General features: G+C 40.0%; 1 protein-coding gene across 4 annotated transcripts in view; it reads right to left on the bottom strand.

The window, feature by feature from the left end:
- Positions 1–9,822: 9,822 nt before the first annotated feature.
- The window catches only part of C7H8orf89 (chromosome 7 C8orf89 homolog), a 36,068-nt gene continuing 32,349 nt past the window's right edge, over positions 9,823–13,541 (bottom strand). For 2 of the 4 annotated variants that reach the window (XM_078017027.1, XM_021733634.3), the window contains one exon: positions 9,823–10,116. In XM_078017027.1, coding sequence (XP_077873153.1) covers positions 9,968–10,116 — 149 coding nt within the window. In that variant the 3' untranslated portion in view covers positions 9,823–9,967. The remainder of the gene's footprint in view (positions 10,117–13,541) is intronic. The other 2 variants (XM_040293952.2, XM_040293949.2) reach the window with 2 other exon arrangements.

Here is a 13,541-nt window from a genome sequence, read left to right as displayed (position 1 = left end):
ATCTATTAAATGTTGCTGTATGAGTAAGCTGAATGGGGCAAGCAGGAACCTGCCCACGAGCCAGGAATGCAGAAGAGCACTTTTGGAACAAGAGGAACATCTTAACAATGATCTATCCAAAGAGGACTCTACCGTACTACACGAGGCTTAGACTCAGAATGCAAATCTTGGCTCTGCAATTTGCCAGCTGTGGGAACTTGGATAAGTTACTAAATCACAAGCTCTTTGTCTATAAAATGGTAAAATAATACCTTCACTTTACCAGTCAGGGTGAAGATTAGAAATAATGCATGCAAAGCATTAAAGTTTTAGATTCTCAGAGCTGCCAAAGCAAATAAACACAAATTAGGGATTTGTCCTCTCACAGTCCTGGAGACCAGCTTTCTGAAATCATGGGCCACCTTCCCTCCCTAAGCAACAGTCACTGCTTGCCCCTGCCAGCTTCTGGTGGTTGCAGGTGATCCTTGGCTTTCTAACAACAAAACTCCAATCTCTGCTCCTGTCTTCCCAGGGTACTCTCTTTCCCCGTGTCCTTTTATCTATGCTTTATAAAAGCTTGTCATTGGATTTAGAGCCCACCCAGACAATCCAAGATGATCCCATCTAAAGATCTTTAACTCAATGTCATCTACAAAGACCCCTTTTTCCAAATAAGGTTACATTCACAGGTTGCAGGCCTCAGGACACAGATATATCTCTGGGGAGAGAAACCTTTCAACTCATGATAGTGATAGGTACCTGGCTAGAGCAGCTACCCAGATGAGTTCCTATGGCTTGATACGTAACCATCTGGGCAATAATTGTTCACTATTTTTAGCAAGGAAAGACAAGGCCGTGCACCTCCTCAGCCCCTTCCTTCCTTCCTGGCCTCACCTCTGGTGGGAGGGGAGCTTCTCTTGAAGTGATGAAATGATGCTTTCCATCAAAGCGGTGTCATGGCAGTGGCCACATTCACCAGGAACGAGTATGTTACTGCTCACAGCTGCTACCTTCCCATCTGGGAAAAGAATCTCAGAGCCTTGACCTCCCACCACCAAGACAGATCCAAGACAGGATTGGGAAGGAGGAGGATAGTGGAGTGAGAAGCAAAGGGAGAGAGCTGGGGGTGCCGCTCAGCAGTGGAGCGCTTCTCTAGCATGCACCAGGCCAGGCCCAGAAGCAAAACGAAGGGAAAACACCAAGACGGGATTTCTGGGCTGACTGTATAGGGGAAATGAAAAATGTTTTCCACCATCTTTTGGACTCCAAGTGTGTTCATCATCAGACACCTGTGACTGTTTTTGTGGTGACGCCCTCCCATGCAGAGGTTGCTCCCATCCATACCAATCCCCTCATTTTAAAGGTTTCCTACTCTCCCCTTTCTCTCCTCCTGCTTCTCACTGATTTTTCAGGCTGCAGAGCATATTCAAGTTCACTTGTGTCAATCAGCTTTTTATCACCATGACCAAAATACCCAAAAAGAACAACTTAGAGGAGGGAAGGTTTATTTTGACTCATGGTTTTAGAGGTTTAGTCCATGGTCAGCCAACTCCATTGCCCTGGGCCCACGGTGAGGCAGAACATCATGGCGGAAGGATCTTGCTTCCCTCACAGTGTTCAGAAAGCAGATAGAAAGAGGGAGTGGCCACAGGGAAGATGAATCTTTCCAGGGCATGTCCAGTGACCCACCTCCTCCAGCCATACACCATCTGCCTACTGTTACCACCCAGGCATTCAAAGTAGGTTGAACCGATTAGGTCACAGCTTTCATTCCACCATTCACCTCTGAATACACCTGCAGGAACACAGGAGTTGGGGGAGTGCCTCACCTCCAAGCCACCATACTTGTTCAATGGCTCCTGGGAGGTAGGTCTGACCTTCCACCTGATCTATCAGCTGGAATTAAACAAAAATGGGGACCTGGTGGGGCTGGAGGCAAGGTCAAATGGCCTTTGTGTGGGGGTTTCATTGATTTCTTTCTTGGGCATTCTATCCTCCTCCATTCCTCCTTTCCCTGCAGTCCCTTCAATCCCTCCACTGAGGATCATTCAGCCTTGCCTATTGCTCAATTTTGCCCCCAAACTTTGTGTCCAGTCCTCACATCAGGGAAACTCAACAAACTCAGTCCTACGCCGACTCAGGTCAGCCTCAGTTCTGGTCAGTAGAAAAACCTGAAAGGTACAGCAGAGAACATGTTGTCCACACTTATCCTTGACCCCTGCTGCAAATTCCTGAATTCTTTAACATGTGCTCTTTGCTGTTTATTCTCTTGACTTCTTGCCTTAGACCTGATCTGTGTTTCTCCAGCTCTGTGCTGATTCCTGTGCAATGTATCCCCCAGGATACACAACTAAGGGCTATAGTTAGGGTTGGCAGGTGGAAGACACTGGCAGGAGGTGGAATGTTGGGGTGGAAAGACTTGGGGATTTATCTGTTCCCTGTGGTGTCCTACCTCTGGCATCCCTCATAACTACAGCTCCTACCAGATGCTCCTCTTCTGTAGCACCCATTTCTACTGGGAAAGCTGATATTTTTCCCATGCCTTAGTCCTAAGGGTGATAACAGCTTACCACCATGTTACCCTCTGGGTACATCACAATCTTGTGTGTTTCCTTAACTCTGACGTCTTTTTATTTGAGCCACTTCCTAACAGGAACCTTACCAAATCATGGTAGGCCATCTTCTTTGTCCACTTTTGGGTGCTTGGCACCACTCCTGTTATGGTTTGGATGTGAGGTGTCCCCCAAAAGCTCATGTGTGAGACAATGCAAGAGGTTTGGAGGAGAAATAAGTGGGTTATAGCCTGAACCTAATCAGTGAATTAATTCCTGATGGGATTAGCTGAGTGATGACTGGAGGCCGGTGGGGCGTGGCTAGAGGAAGTGGTTCCTTGGGGGCGTGGCTATGGGGTCTGTATTTTATATCTGGAGTCTTTCTTTCTCTTTGCTTTCTGATCACCATGTGAGTGGCTTCCTTCTGCCATACTTTTCTGCCATGAAGTCCTGCTTCATCTCAAGCCCCAAAGAATGGAGCCAGCCTTCTATGGACTAAGACCTCTGAAACTGTAAGCTCTCAAACTTTTTCTCCTCTACAATTTTTCTTGTTGGGTCTTTTAGTCACAGCAGCAAAAAAGCTGACCAAAACAACTCCTTACCTAATACACTGGTCCCTCTGGGGAGAGATGTAGTGTGTGACCCAGATCTCCTCTTTAGGGCTGCAGTCCTTGTTCACTGGTTGCTCATGGCACTCGCAGTGAAGTCCCCTTCTCAGGAGTTTCTCTCAACAAAAGAGAGCACCTTGCCCGGGGTCATGCCCTTCTCTGAGGGCAGTTCACATCCCATGATCCAGTGATAGATCTGCAAGAGAATCAGAGGTGTAATAGGTGAAATAAAGGCAAAACCTCCTTGCTGTAGGTGAGACAACCCTGAAGGGATTTTCAGCTCCACAGATGGGGTGGTAGAGGCTCGGCAGAGACGCATGGCTGCTCAAGTCCTTTGCCCATGATTCTGCCTCTGCCTCCTTAGGGAGTTATTGGCAGCACTCCCAATGAACTGCCTGCATGCTTGTCTCCAATTTGGTTCTCAGGGGATTTGTCCTTACACAGTGAGTTTCTGTCAAATACACACTGCTATTTTTTTGAAGATAGTGCCTTCCTGACAAAACTCGATTTCCTTCTTCTATCAGGTACTAACCAAAGTTGGCCATTTCATCTATTTGGGTCTGCTCCCTGTTCCCCCACTCCTCAGAAATTCCACTAGTTGGTCTTATCTCCTTCATACTGCCCAGAGAGTCCAGTGTCTCTGGTTTGAACTGTCTTATCACCAACTCTGTCTCTGATATTCTTTTTTTTTTTTTTTTGCAAAATAATAAAAATACTTCTCAGTTCATATTCTGTGCTGGACACAGTGATAACTACTCAGGATATGGAAATTAATAAATGTACCAGGTGCAGTGGCACATGTCTATAATCTCAGTGACTTGGGAGGCTGAGGCAGGAGAATTCCAAGTTTGAGGTCTGCATCCACAACTTAGCAAGACCCTGTCTCAAAATAAAAAGGATTAGGAATGTCATTCAGTGGTAAAGCATCCTGTGTTCAATCCCCAGTATGAATAAGAAGAAAAAGGAGGAGGAGGAGGAGGAGAGGAGGAGGAATTGGAGGGGAGGAAGGAGGAAGGTGGAGAAATTTTTGCCTTTGAGTGGCTTGAATCTCAAATATGCCACTTTACTAGCTATTGACTTTGAAAAAAAAAGAGATTGAAAAGAAGTGACCAGAAAGGTAAGAAGAAAATGGAAAGAAAATTATGTCCTGGAAGTCTCTTCAAATAGGAGGGAGAGATTGACTATGTCTAATGCCAGTTGATATGTCAAATAAAAGAAGAATTTCTATTGGCTTGTGATATACTAGGTCATCAGACAAGAGCTGTTTTAGTGAGTGGTTAGTTGTTTTAGTTGGCTTTTGTGTCTCTGTGACCAAAATACCTGACAAGGACAATTTAGAGGAGAAAAAGTTTATTTGGGTTCACAGTTTCAGGATTGAAGCTCACTCTCTGTTTCCTGGCTGCTTCCCTCTGTCCTGCAGGAGAAGGGCAATGATCCTGGCGCACCTTGCCCAGGATCATGCCCTTCTCTGAGGACAGAGGGAAGCAGCCAGGAAACAGAGAGTGAGCTTCAATCACCAGGGATAAAATATGAACCCCAAAGGCACAGCCCCAGTGACCTGCTTCCTCCAGCCACACCCAACCTGCCTACACTTACCACCCAGTTAATCTGTATCAGTGGATTAATCCACTGATTAGGCTACAACTCTCATAATCAAATCGTTTCCCCCTTGGAACAGTCATAATTGTCTCACACGTGTGTTTTGGGGGGACATCTCATATTTAAACATAACAGTAGTGCACAACAGCCTAAATGGAGCAAATTCAAGAGAGAAAAGCATTTGGAGGAAGTAAAGGGGGTGTACCACACTTCAAAGGAGCTTGGCTATAAAGGCAAACAAATGGAGTAGCAGATCACAGGAGGTATGTCTTCAGTTAGGACTGGAGATTCTGTAGCAAGTTTTTACAGTGGTGGAAATGATGAAGTTAAGAGGGGACATTGTAGGGGCTGGGGATGTGGCTCAAGCGGTAGCGCGCTCGCCTGGCATGCGTGCGGCCCGGGTTCAATCCTCAGGACCACATACCAACAAAGATGTTGTGTCTGCCGAGAACTAAAAAATAAATATTAAAAATTCTCTCTCTCTCTCTCTCTCTCTCTCACACACACACACACTCTCTCTCTCTTTAAAAAAAAAAAAAAGAGGGGACATTGTAATGATTCAGGGATGCAATTGCGGTCGTAGTGAGAGGAGATAGGGACTTACCTGCTGTGCAAGTGACGGGGCTCTTGGGAATCCCTCTAGGGGTTCTCATAGAGAGGGTGTGGATGAGTACAGGGGCAGGTAGGTTTGTAGATGAGGGTTTGGAGTGAATGAAGTTATTTCTTTTTTTTTCTTTCTTTTAAAGAGAGAGTGAGAGAGGAGAGAGAGAGAGAGAGAGAGAGAGAGAGAGAATTTTTTTAATATTTATTTTTTAGTTCTCGGCGGACACAACATCTTTGTTGGTATGTGGTCCTGAGGATTGAACCCGGGCCGCACGCATGCCAGGCGAGCGCGCTACTGCTTGAGCCACATCCCCAGCCCCATGAAGTTATTTCTAATTGCTCCTTTTTTTCTCAGTTGCATTAAGAAGAGTCATTAATTCAGTGAGAAGGTGGAAAAGGTCTTGGAAATTTAAAGAGAAAAGAGAAGGTGTATAATATTGTAAAGATCTGGCGAATCGTCGGAGGGAGAGACCACACAAGAGACTTACTCCATGCAATTGGCAAAAGGGGATTTATTGGGGATCCATTCCAGCGCGCTGGGACTCTGTGCCCACTCAAGAAGGGAGAGCAGCCCAGAGCCCAGAGCAGAGGTCAAGCAGAGCTTAAGTACACTTTTTGGAGAGGGCGGTGGGCTTTGCATACATCAGAACAAATCATCATGAGGTGCGGGGAAATTGAACAACTCTGAGACGTGATTGGCAAATTCATTGGCGGGAACAGCTCGGGCAGGGGTAATTGGTCATTCCTAAGCAGGGTACACATTCAAACTGATTGGTTCGGGCCCTGTGACAAACTGCACAGGGCCCTAGGCTAAATGGCTAGTAGGGTGTTGTCTTAACTATCTCAGGAATCTGGGTGTAACAGAGGAACTCAATAATACCTAATCTTTTACATTTTAATTCAAGCCTTCCAGCTTAGAAACTTTACCCTTTCAATATTTCTTAGGGGAATGGAGTGAGAATGAGCTACCTAAAGATTTTAAAATTGGGTTCTTTGGAAGTTGCCATAGGATTGTAGATAAAACGCATTTAGCACAATGCCCTATACTAACAGGCATTTATTATTAAATCAACCTGGTAATGATCAAGATGCCTCCAAAGAGGCACCCACTCCCAGGAAAACTTGTTAAGGAACCTCAGAGACAGTGAATTCACAGACTGCCTTAAGGAGGACTAAGAGGAACATTGTAACTTACTTTAAAAGCATTATTGCTGAACATAGTACTGTTACTGAGAATGAAATTTTCTTGGAACATAGTCATTTCCATTAATTTACAGATTGTCTATAACTATTTCATGATACAATGTTAGAGTTAAGTAGTTGCAATAGATACTGTATGGCCTGCCAAGCTTAAAATATTTACTACTTAGCCTTAAAAAAAAGAGGGGAGTGGGGTCTGCTAATTCCTGCACAGAGAATTAGATAATGAGTGATTATAGACCTAAGAAAACAAAACTAGAGACATAAATAGTATCATTGCAGAATTAATAAATTAGACAGCAAGGAATAAAAGAGGTATAGTTAGAGACTAAATTGACCTAGAAGAAACACTAAAATAATCAATGGTGAATGCACCTAGGAGAGTAAAAAAATTCCACAGATTAAAGCAATCAGAGAGAAAATAGAAAATATTCACAAATTCTGATCCTTCAATCCTGCAGATTCTTATAACATATAAGATGAAGATGATCCCAAATAAAGATATTTTGTTTCTGAAGTAGAAAACTCAAACCTATAGCACAGAAAGAGTTAAGTTTTTGAAGATATAATGAAAAAATTTTCCCCAAATGCATAAAGAATTGAATTTTATACCATATTGTTGTAGTTGTTTTTGGTTTTGAGGGGTACCAGGGATTGAACTCAAGGGCACTCAACCATTGAGTCACATCCCCAGCTCTACTTTGTATTTTATTTAGAAACAGTGTCTTGCTTAGTGCCTCCTCGCCTTTGCTGAGCCTGGCTTTGAACTTGCAATCAATCCTTCTGCCTTGCCTCCTGGGATTACAGGTGTGTGCCACCGCACTCAGCAAATTTGCTACCTTGAACACACTGTGTTCCAGGAAATTTTGATCCAGATCAACCATAGTGAACTATATGCAATCAACAGTGAACTATATTCCAATTAAGTTTCAAGAACCAGAAGAGAGTTGGACATGGTGGTACATTCCTGTAATCCCAGCTACTTCAGAAGCTGAGACAAGAGGATTGCAAGTTTGAGTTTAGCCTGGGCAATTTATTAAGACCCTATCTCAGGGCTGGACATGTGACTCAAGCGCTGGCGCCCTCGCCTGGCATGCGTGCGGCCCGGGTTTGATCCTCAGCACCTCATACAAACAAAGATGTTGCGTCCGCTGAAAACTAAAAAATAAATATTAAAATTCTCTCTCTGTCTCTCTCTCTGTCTCTCTCTCTTTAAAAAAAAAATACCCTATCTCAAAATTTAAATAAGAAATTATGAAGATTGGAGATATAGCTCAGTGGTAGAGCATCCCTGGGTTAGGATTAGGGTTAGCACCAAAAAAAAAAAAATTAGAATAGGGGTATAGAGGTGCATTATTTAACGAATGCGTGCTGCGTGTTGTGTCTCACATCTGCAATCCCAGCTATTTAGGAGCCTGAGGCAGGAGATTCAGAAGTTCCAGGTCAGCCTTGGCAACATAGCAAAGTCTTGTCTCCAAAAACCAAAGTCTTGTCTCCAAAAACCAAAATAGCACACACATTCCCAGATCTAAGCCTTATCATCCAGAGAAGGCATTGCTTTTTTAAAAAAATATTTATTTAGTTGTAGATGAACACACAATATCTTTATTTACCTTTATGTGGTGCTGAGGATGGAACCCAGTGCCTCACACATTCGAAGCAAGCGCTTTACCACTGAGCCCCAGCCCCAGCCCAAGGCATTGCTTTTTAATGTATATTTCATTTGGAAATCTAAATTATATATAAGAAGGCTGCCTGGTGAGCAGAGAATTAGAGAAAAGAAAATGAGTCTTAGGAAATTTCATTGGAACTTCATTGACAGAATTTGTCCTTCACTGAAGTAATTATTCTTAATAAAGAAGTGTTTTCTCAGTTTAAAAATCAAGACTCCATCTTCCCATCCTAAATATTTATCAGAAGGTACAGATCTCCGTGGTTATGATTGATATTGCTTACACTGGAGGGGTTTTCCAGATCCCAAATGCAAAAGGTTTATTTCTGGCAAGACTGTCTTCAATCCCAAACATAAATGTAATATGCATGGTGGTTGCAGTGTCAAAAGTTTACCTCTCACCCTTATCTCTAAATCTTAGGTTAATCTTACTTGGGGGTGATTTGTGTCTTCTGTGCACTAAATACATACTGGTTTTTCTAAAAACTTCTTGAGGAAACAAAATATTAAATGTGATCTAAGGAAGTAGAGCCTGTGGGGTTTTTTTTTTTTTAAGATTTAATGAAAAACATAAGTTATTTGATTCCAAGGCTGAAAAGGTGATTAACTATTGTCAGCACATCTCATTTATTAAAAAGAAATAAACATTCCATAAACATTCTACTCCTTTCTTGAACTGACTTGAGTGAACTCTTTCATGGGGCAGATGGAGGGGTGAGGGAGACATGGTTATCCATGTACATAATCCTGGTCTCCACTTACCAGTATAAATGCTCCAAGATGTGTCAATGTCAGAACTTGCACACTCAACTCAATATTAAGAAATATTTTTGCCTGTGGAAGTGTTACCTTGCCCTAAATTTTAAGGAATTAAATCATGACTTTATCAACTGAACTTAAGGTTTTAAAAATTATTATGCCATGAAGTTTTGTATGGGAGTTTTGAATCCTAGTAGGTTAGAATCTTAGTTCTTCCACTTTCTAGCTAGAGACATGGTATAAAACAAAGACACTCAATTTATTCCATTTATAAAACAGGAATAATATCATCTTATTTTTTAAGGTCTTCATAAGGTTAATAAATAATACTAAATGTCAAGAGGACATGGTAGTTCAATATATGAAATCTACCTGACAGTCAAAGAAGTGCTCGTTCAAGAGAGGTCACCAAATTTTTATTGAGAATACCTTTTAAGTATAGGTAGTATTTAAATCATTCTCAATCAAAATTTATATGATTTTGAAAATTCACATATTCTCATATGATCCCAATCAAAATATAAACAAATCCATTTAAATTAGTTATCCTCCTAGGAACTAATCCATTGTAATAATGCAGACACACACATACATATTAATAGTGTATTTGTGTAAATTAATATAAAACATGCAAGGACATGGACTCTCCTCCTCTTTCCGTCTTCTTTTGTCTTCCAGGAAGACTTTCTGCAGCACAGTTCATTGCACAGACAGGTACTCAAATAATGTTGAGTCAATTAAATCTAAAGGAAAAAATCAATGTGCATAAAATTCAGGGAATATAATTTCTCTAATGCTTATATTCCCTTAATTTAAATGGCTCTTTGTGATGTTAACAAAATACAAACCATTCCACGTATAACATAAAATATTTATTTCCTATTTACATTTCCATTTTTATGTAAATCATTGCACATCATATCACATATCAAAAAAAAAAAGCAACTATAAACCTTAAAAAGCAGTGAAGAAAGCATCACACCGTATGGTATTTATCAGCAGTCTCGTAACTCTCGCTTCTTGCCTTTTTTTGATTTTTTACTTGTTTCCTGACGAATGGTATTAAACTCCAAAAGAGCCATTTTGGAAAGTCTTTGTAAGTACTGAACTGGTGCTCCAGTAACAGGGTCACTGAAATTAGAATCTGTGAGGGAGAAAATCAGCTTTTCAAATTAAATTAAGTTTGCACGCATAATCAGTTTACAAAAAATTGCGAGTAAAATAGTGATTTCACAGTGACCATAAAACACTATTAGATCTTCATATAATATATACTTTGAGTTAGAAATGCCAATGCCTTACTTCCCACAATATCTGTGACTATGATGGTAAGTCACATAAAAAATATTTAATTAAAAAATAATGCTTTTGCTTGGGCATGGTGGCACATGCCTGTAATCCCAGAGACTTGGGAGGCTAAGGAAGGAGGGTTGCAAATTTGAGGCCAGCTTCAGCAACTTATTGAAGACCTTGTCTCAAAAGAAAAAAATAAAAGGGGCTTAGGATGCAGCTCAGCAGTAGCATGCCTCTGGGTTCAATCCCTATATTTTTGCAAAATAATATTTCTATTTAATTATCTAAAACTATTTCTAAGTCTGTATCATGCTTCTTTTGGGAGAGCACAGTTACCAGGGCTTGAACTCAGGAGCACTCGACCACTGAACCATATTCCAGCTCTATTTTGTATTTTACTTAGTGACAGGGTCTCACTGAGTAGCTTAGCGCCTTGCTTTTACTGAGGTTGGCTTTGAACTTGTGATCCTCCTGCCTCAACCTCACAAGCTGCTGGGATTACAGGTGTGCACTCCCAAGCCTGGATTGTATCATGCTTCTTAAAACACAGGATGGCTGTGGAATTTATTCCAAAGTAAAAACACAATCTCCATAAAGAAATACCTGTTTCATATCTTACACACTCATCAAGTTATATTCTCCAAATAAAATAGTTTCTCATAAATGCTAAGTGAAGTAATATAGCAAAATTATATAGTTAAATAAATCATTCATGTAGGTGAAAAATACTAATCAAGCATCTATTATGGAGTAGTAGTAATAATAATGGCACTTATTGAATTATCTATGTCAAGTTTACAACTATTTTATCAATACAACAACACAATAAAGTAGTAGTAAGTAGTATTATCCCAGATTCCAGATCTTTAAGAAGTGATTTAGGGAGGCCACCCAACTTGTCCAAGGGCACATATCTAGGGACTCCATCAGCAGGGTTTCATCACAGAATCATTAAACTCAAAGATCCCACATAGTCACTATATATTGCCTTAAATACGTAAATATGTAGAAATACTTCTATTGAGAAACAGATTGGTCTTTGAAAATAATATACTGACCCATATTCATTTAGGTATTGGGAATTAAACCCAGAGGCACTTTATCCCAAAGCTACATCCCCAACCCTTTTTACTTTTTATTTACTTTTTCTTCTTTCTTTTTTCTTTCCATTTCTTTTCTTTTGTATCAAGATTGAACATAGGGGCACTTTATTACTGAATTATAGTCCCAGTCCCTTTTATCTTTTATTTGAGAACCTGCCTCAGCCTCCCAATTAATAAGATTACAGGCATGCACCACTGTGCCCAGCTTTATTTTTGAGACAGGGTCTTGCTGAGTTGCTTAGGGTCTCTGTTGTAATTCTCTGTGTGAGCCTCCTGAGTCACTGGGATTATTGATTGCCATGTTTATTTAAAATACCATTATGTAACTTCACCTTGAATAGTTTCAAGTGTAAAAAGAGATTTTCAGTTCTCCAATGCAATTGTTATTGCTTGTTTGTTTTGCTTCAAACAAATGGGAAGCTGAGAGTGAGAGAGAGATAAACCTTAAGAATACAATCAGGGTTGGGTGGGATGGGACACACCTGTAATCCCACAACTCAGGAGGCTGAGGAAGGAGGATTGCAAATTCCTGGCCAGCCTTGGCAATTTCACGAAAGTCTCAGCAACTTAGTGAGACACCCTCTCAAAATAAAATATAAGAACTTAAAAAACTTAATGCCCCCCCCAAAAAAAACCAAATAACCCAATCAACAAATGGGCTAAGGAACTGAACACTTTACAGAAGAAGAACTATTATTGATCAGCAAATATATTAAAAAAATGTTCAACATCTCTAGCAACTAGAAAAATGCAAATTAAAACCACAGTGAGATTTCATCTCACTCCAGTCAGAATGGCAATTATCAAGAATACAAGTAACAATAAATGTTGTGGAGGACATGGAGGAAAAGGCACACTCACATATTGCTGGTGGCACTACAAATTGGTGTGACCACTATGGAAAGCAGTATGGAGATACCTCAGAAAACTTGGAATAGAACCACCATTTGACCCAGCTATCCCACTCCTTAGTTTATACCCAAAGGACTTAAAATCAATATACTACAGTGTTTATAGCAGCTCAATTTACAATAGCTAAACTATGGAACCAATGTAGATGCCCTTCAACAAATGAATGGATAAAGAAAATGTAGTTCATATACATTAGAATATTACTCAGCCATAAAGAAGAATAAAATGATGGCATTTGCCTGTAAAGGGATGGAGCTGGAGGATATTATGCCAAGTGAAATAAACCAATTAAATCAAAGGCCAAATGTTTTCTTTTTTATATAGATGCTAATTCACAACGGGAGTGGGTTTAGAGAAGAATAGAAGTACTTTGGATTAGACCAAGGGGAATGAAGGGAGAGGAGGGGGAATGGGAATAGGAAAGATAATAGAAATAATCAGACAATATCCTATGTACGTATATGTTTACACAACCAATGTAATCCTATATTATGTATAATCAAAACAATGAGAAGTTATACTCCATATATGTAGAATACATCAAAATATATTCTCCTATTATGCATAACTAATTAGAACAAAATTTAAAAGTTCATATTCATATAAAAATAAAATAAAATATAAAAAGGGCTGAGATGTAGCTCAGTGATTGAGTGCCCCTGGGTTCAATCCCTGGTAACACACACACACACACACACACACAGAAAAAAAAAAGAAAAAAACTCTCTCTCTATACACACACACACACACACACACACACACACACATATATATAAATTGAAGGTTGAAAATTAATAAGCCTAAGATATACATTAGAAAAAGAATAAAATAAGCCCAAAGAATAAACCCAAACAGCATAGAAGAAAAAAATATAATATAGGAAAGAGGGAAAAATCAGTGAAATAGAAACCAAAGTTAGAATTTAAAATGACAAAAGTTTTCATTGAAAAGTAGAATGAAAAAAAAATGCTTCTGGCAAAAGTAATTAAGGGGAAAAAGGAAAGAAGGTACAAATACCTAATATTAGGAAAAGAGGGACAGAAATACAGTTAGAGCAAAGACTAACTTTTGGGTCAATAAATTTAAAAACTGAGATAAAGGCAGAAGTTTCTTGAAAATATAACTTACCAAAACTGATTGAAAGAATAGAATGCATTGAGTCCTAAAATTAAAATTACTGAATAAATATTAAATGATTCCCACAAAGAAAACAAGTAACCCAAATAATTTTACAAATGAATCTATCAGAGTTTCAACATAG

The sequence above is a fragment of the Ictidomys tridecemlineatus genome, chromosome 7 (genome assembly GCF_052094955.1).
Source record: "Ictidomys tridecemlineatus isolate mIctTri1 chromosome 7, mIctTri1.hap1, whole genome shotgun sequence".
NCBI lineage: Eukaryota > Metazoa > Chordata > Mammalia > Rodentia > Sciuridae > Ictidomys > Ictidomys tridecemlineatus.
This window is presented reverse-complemented; position numbering and strand designations above follow the sequence as displayed.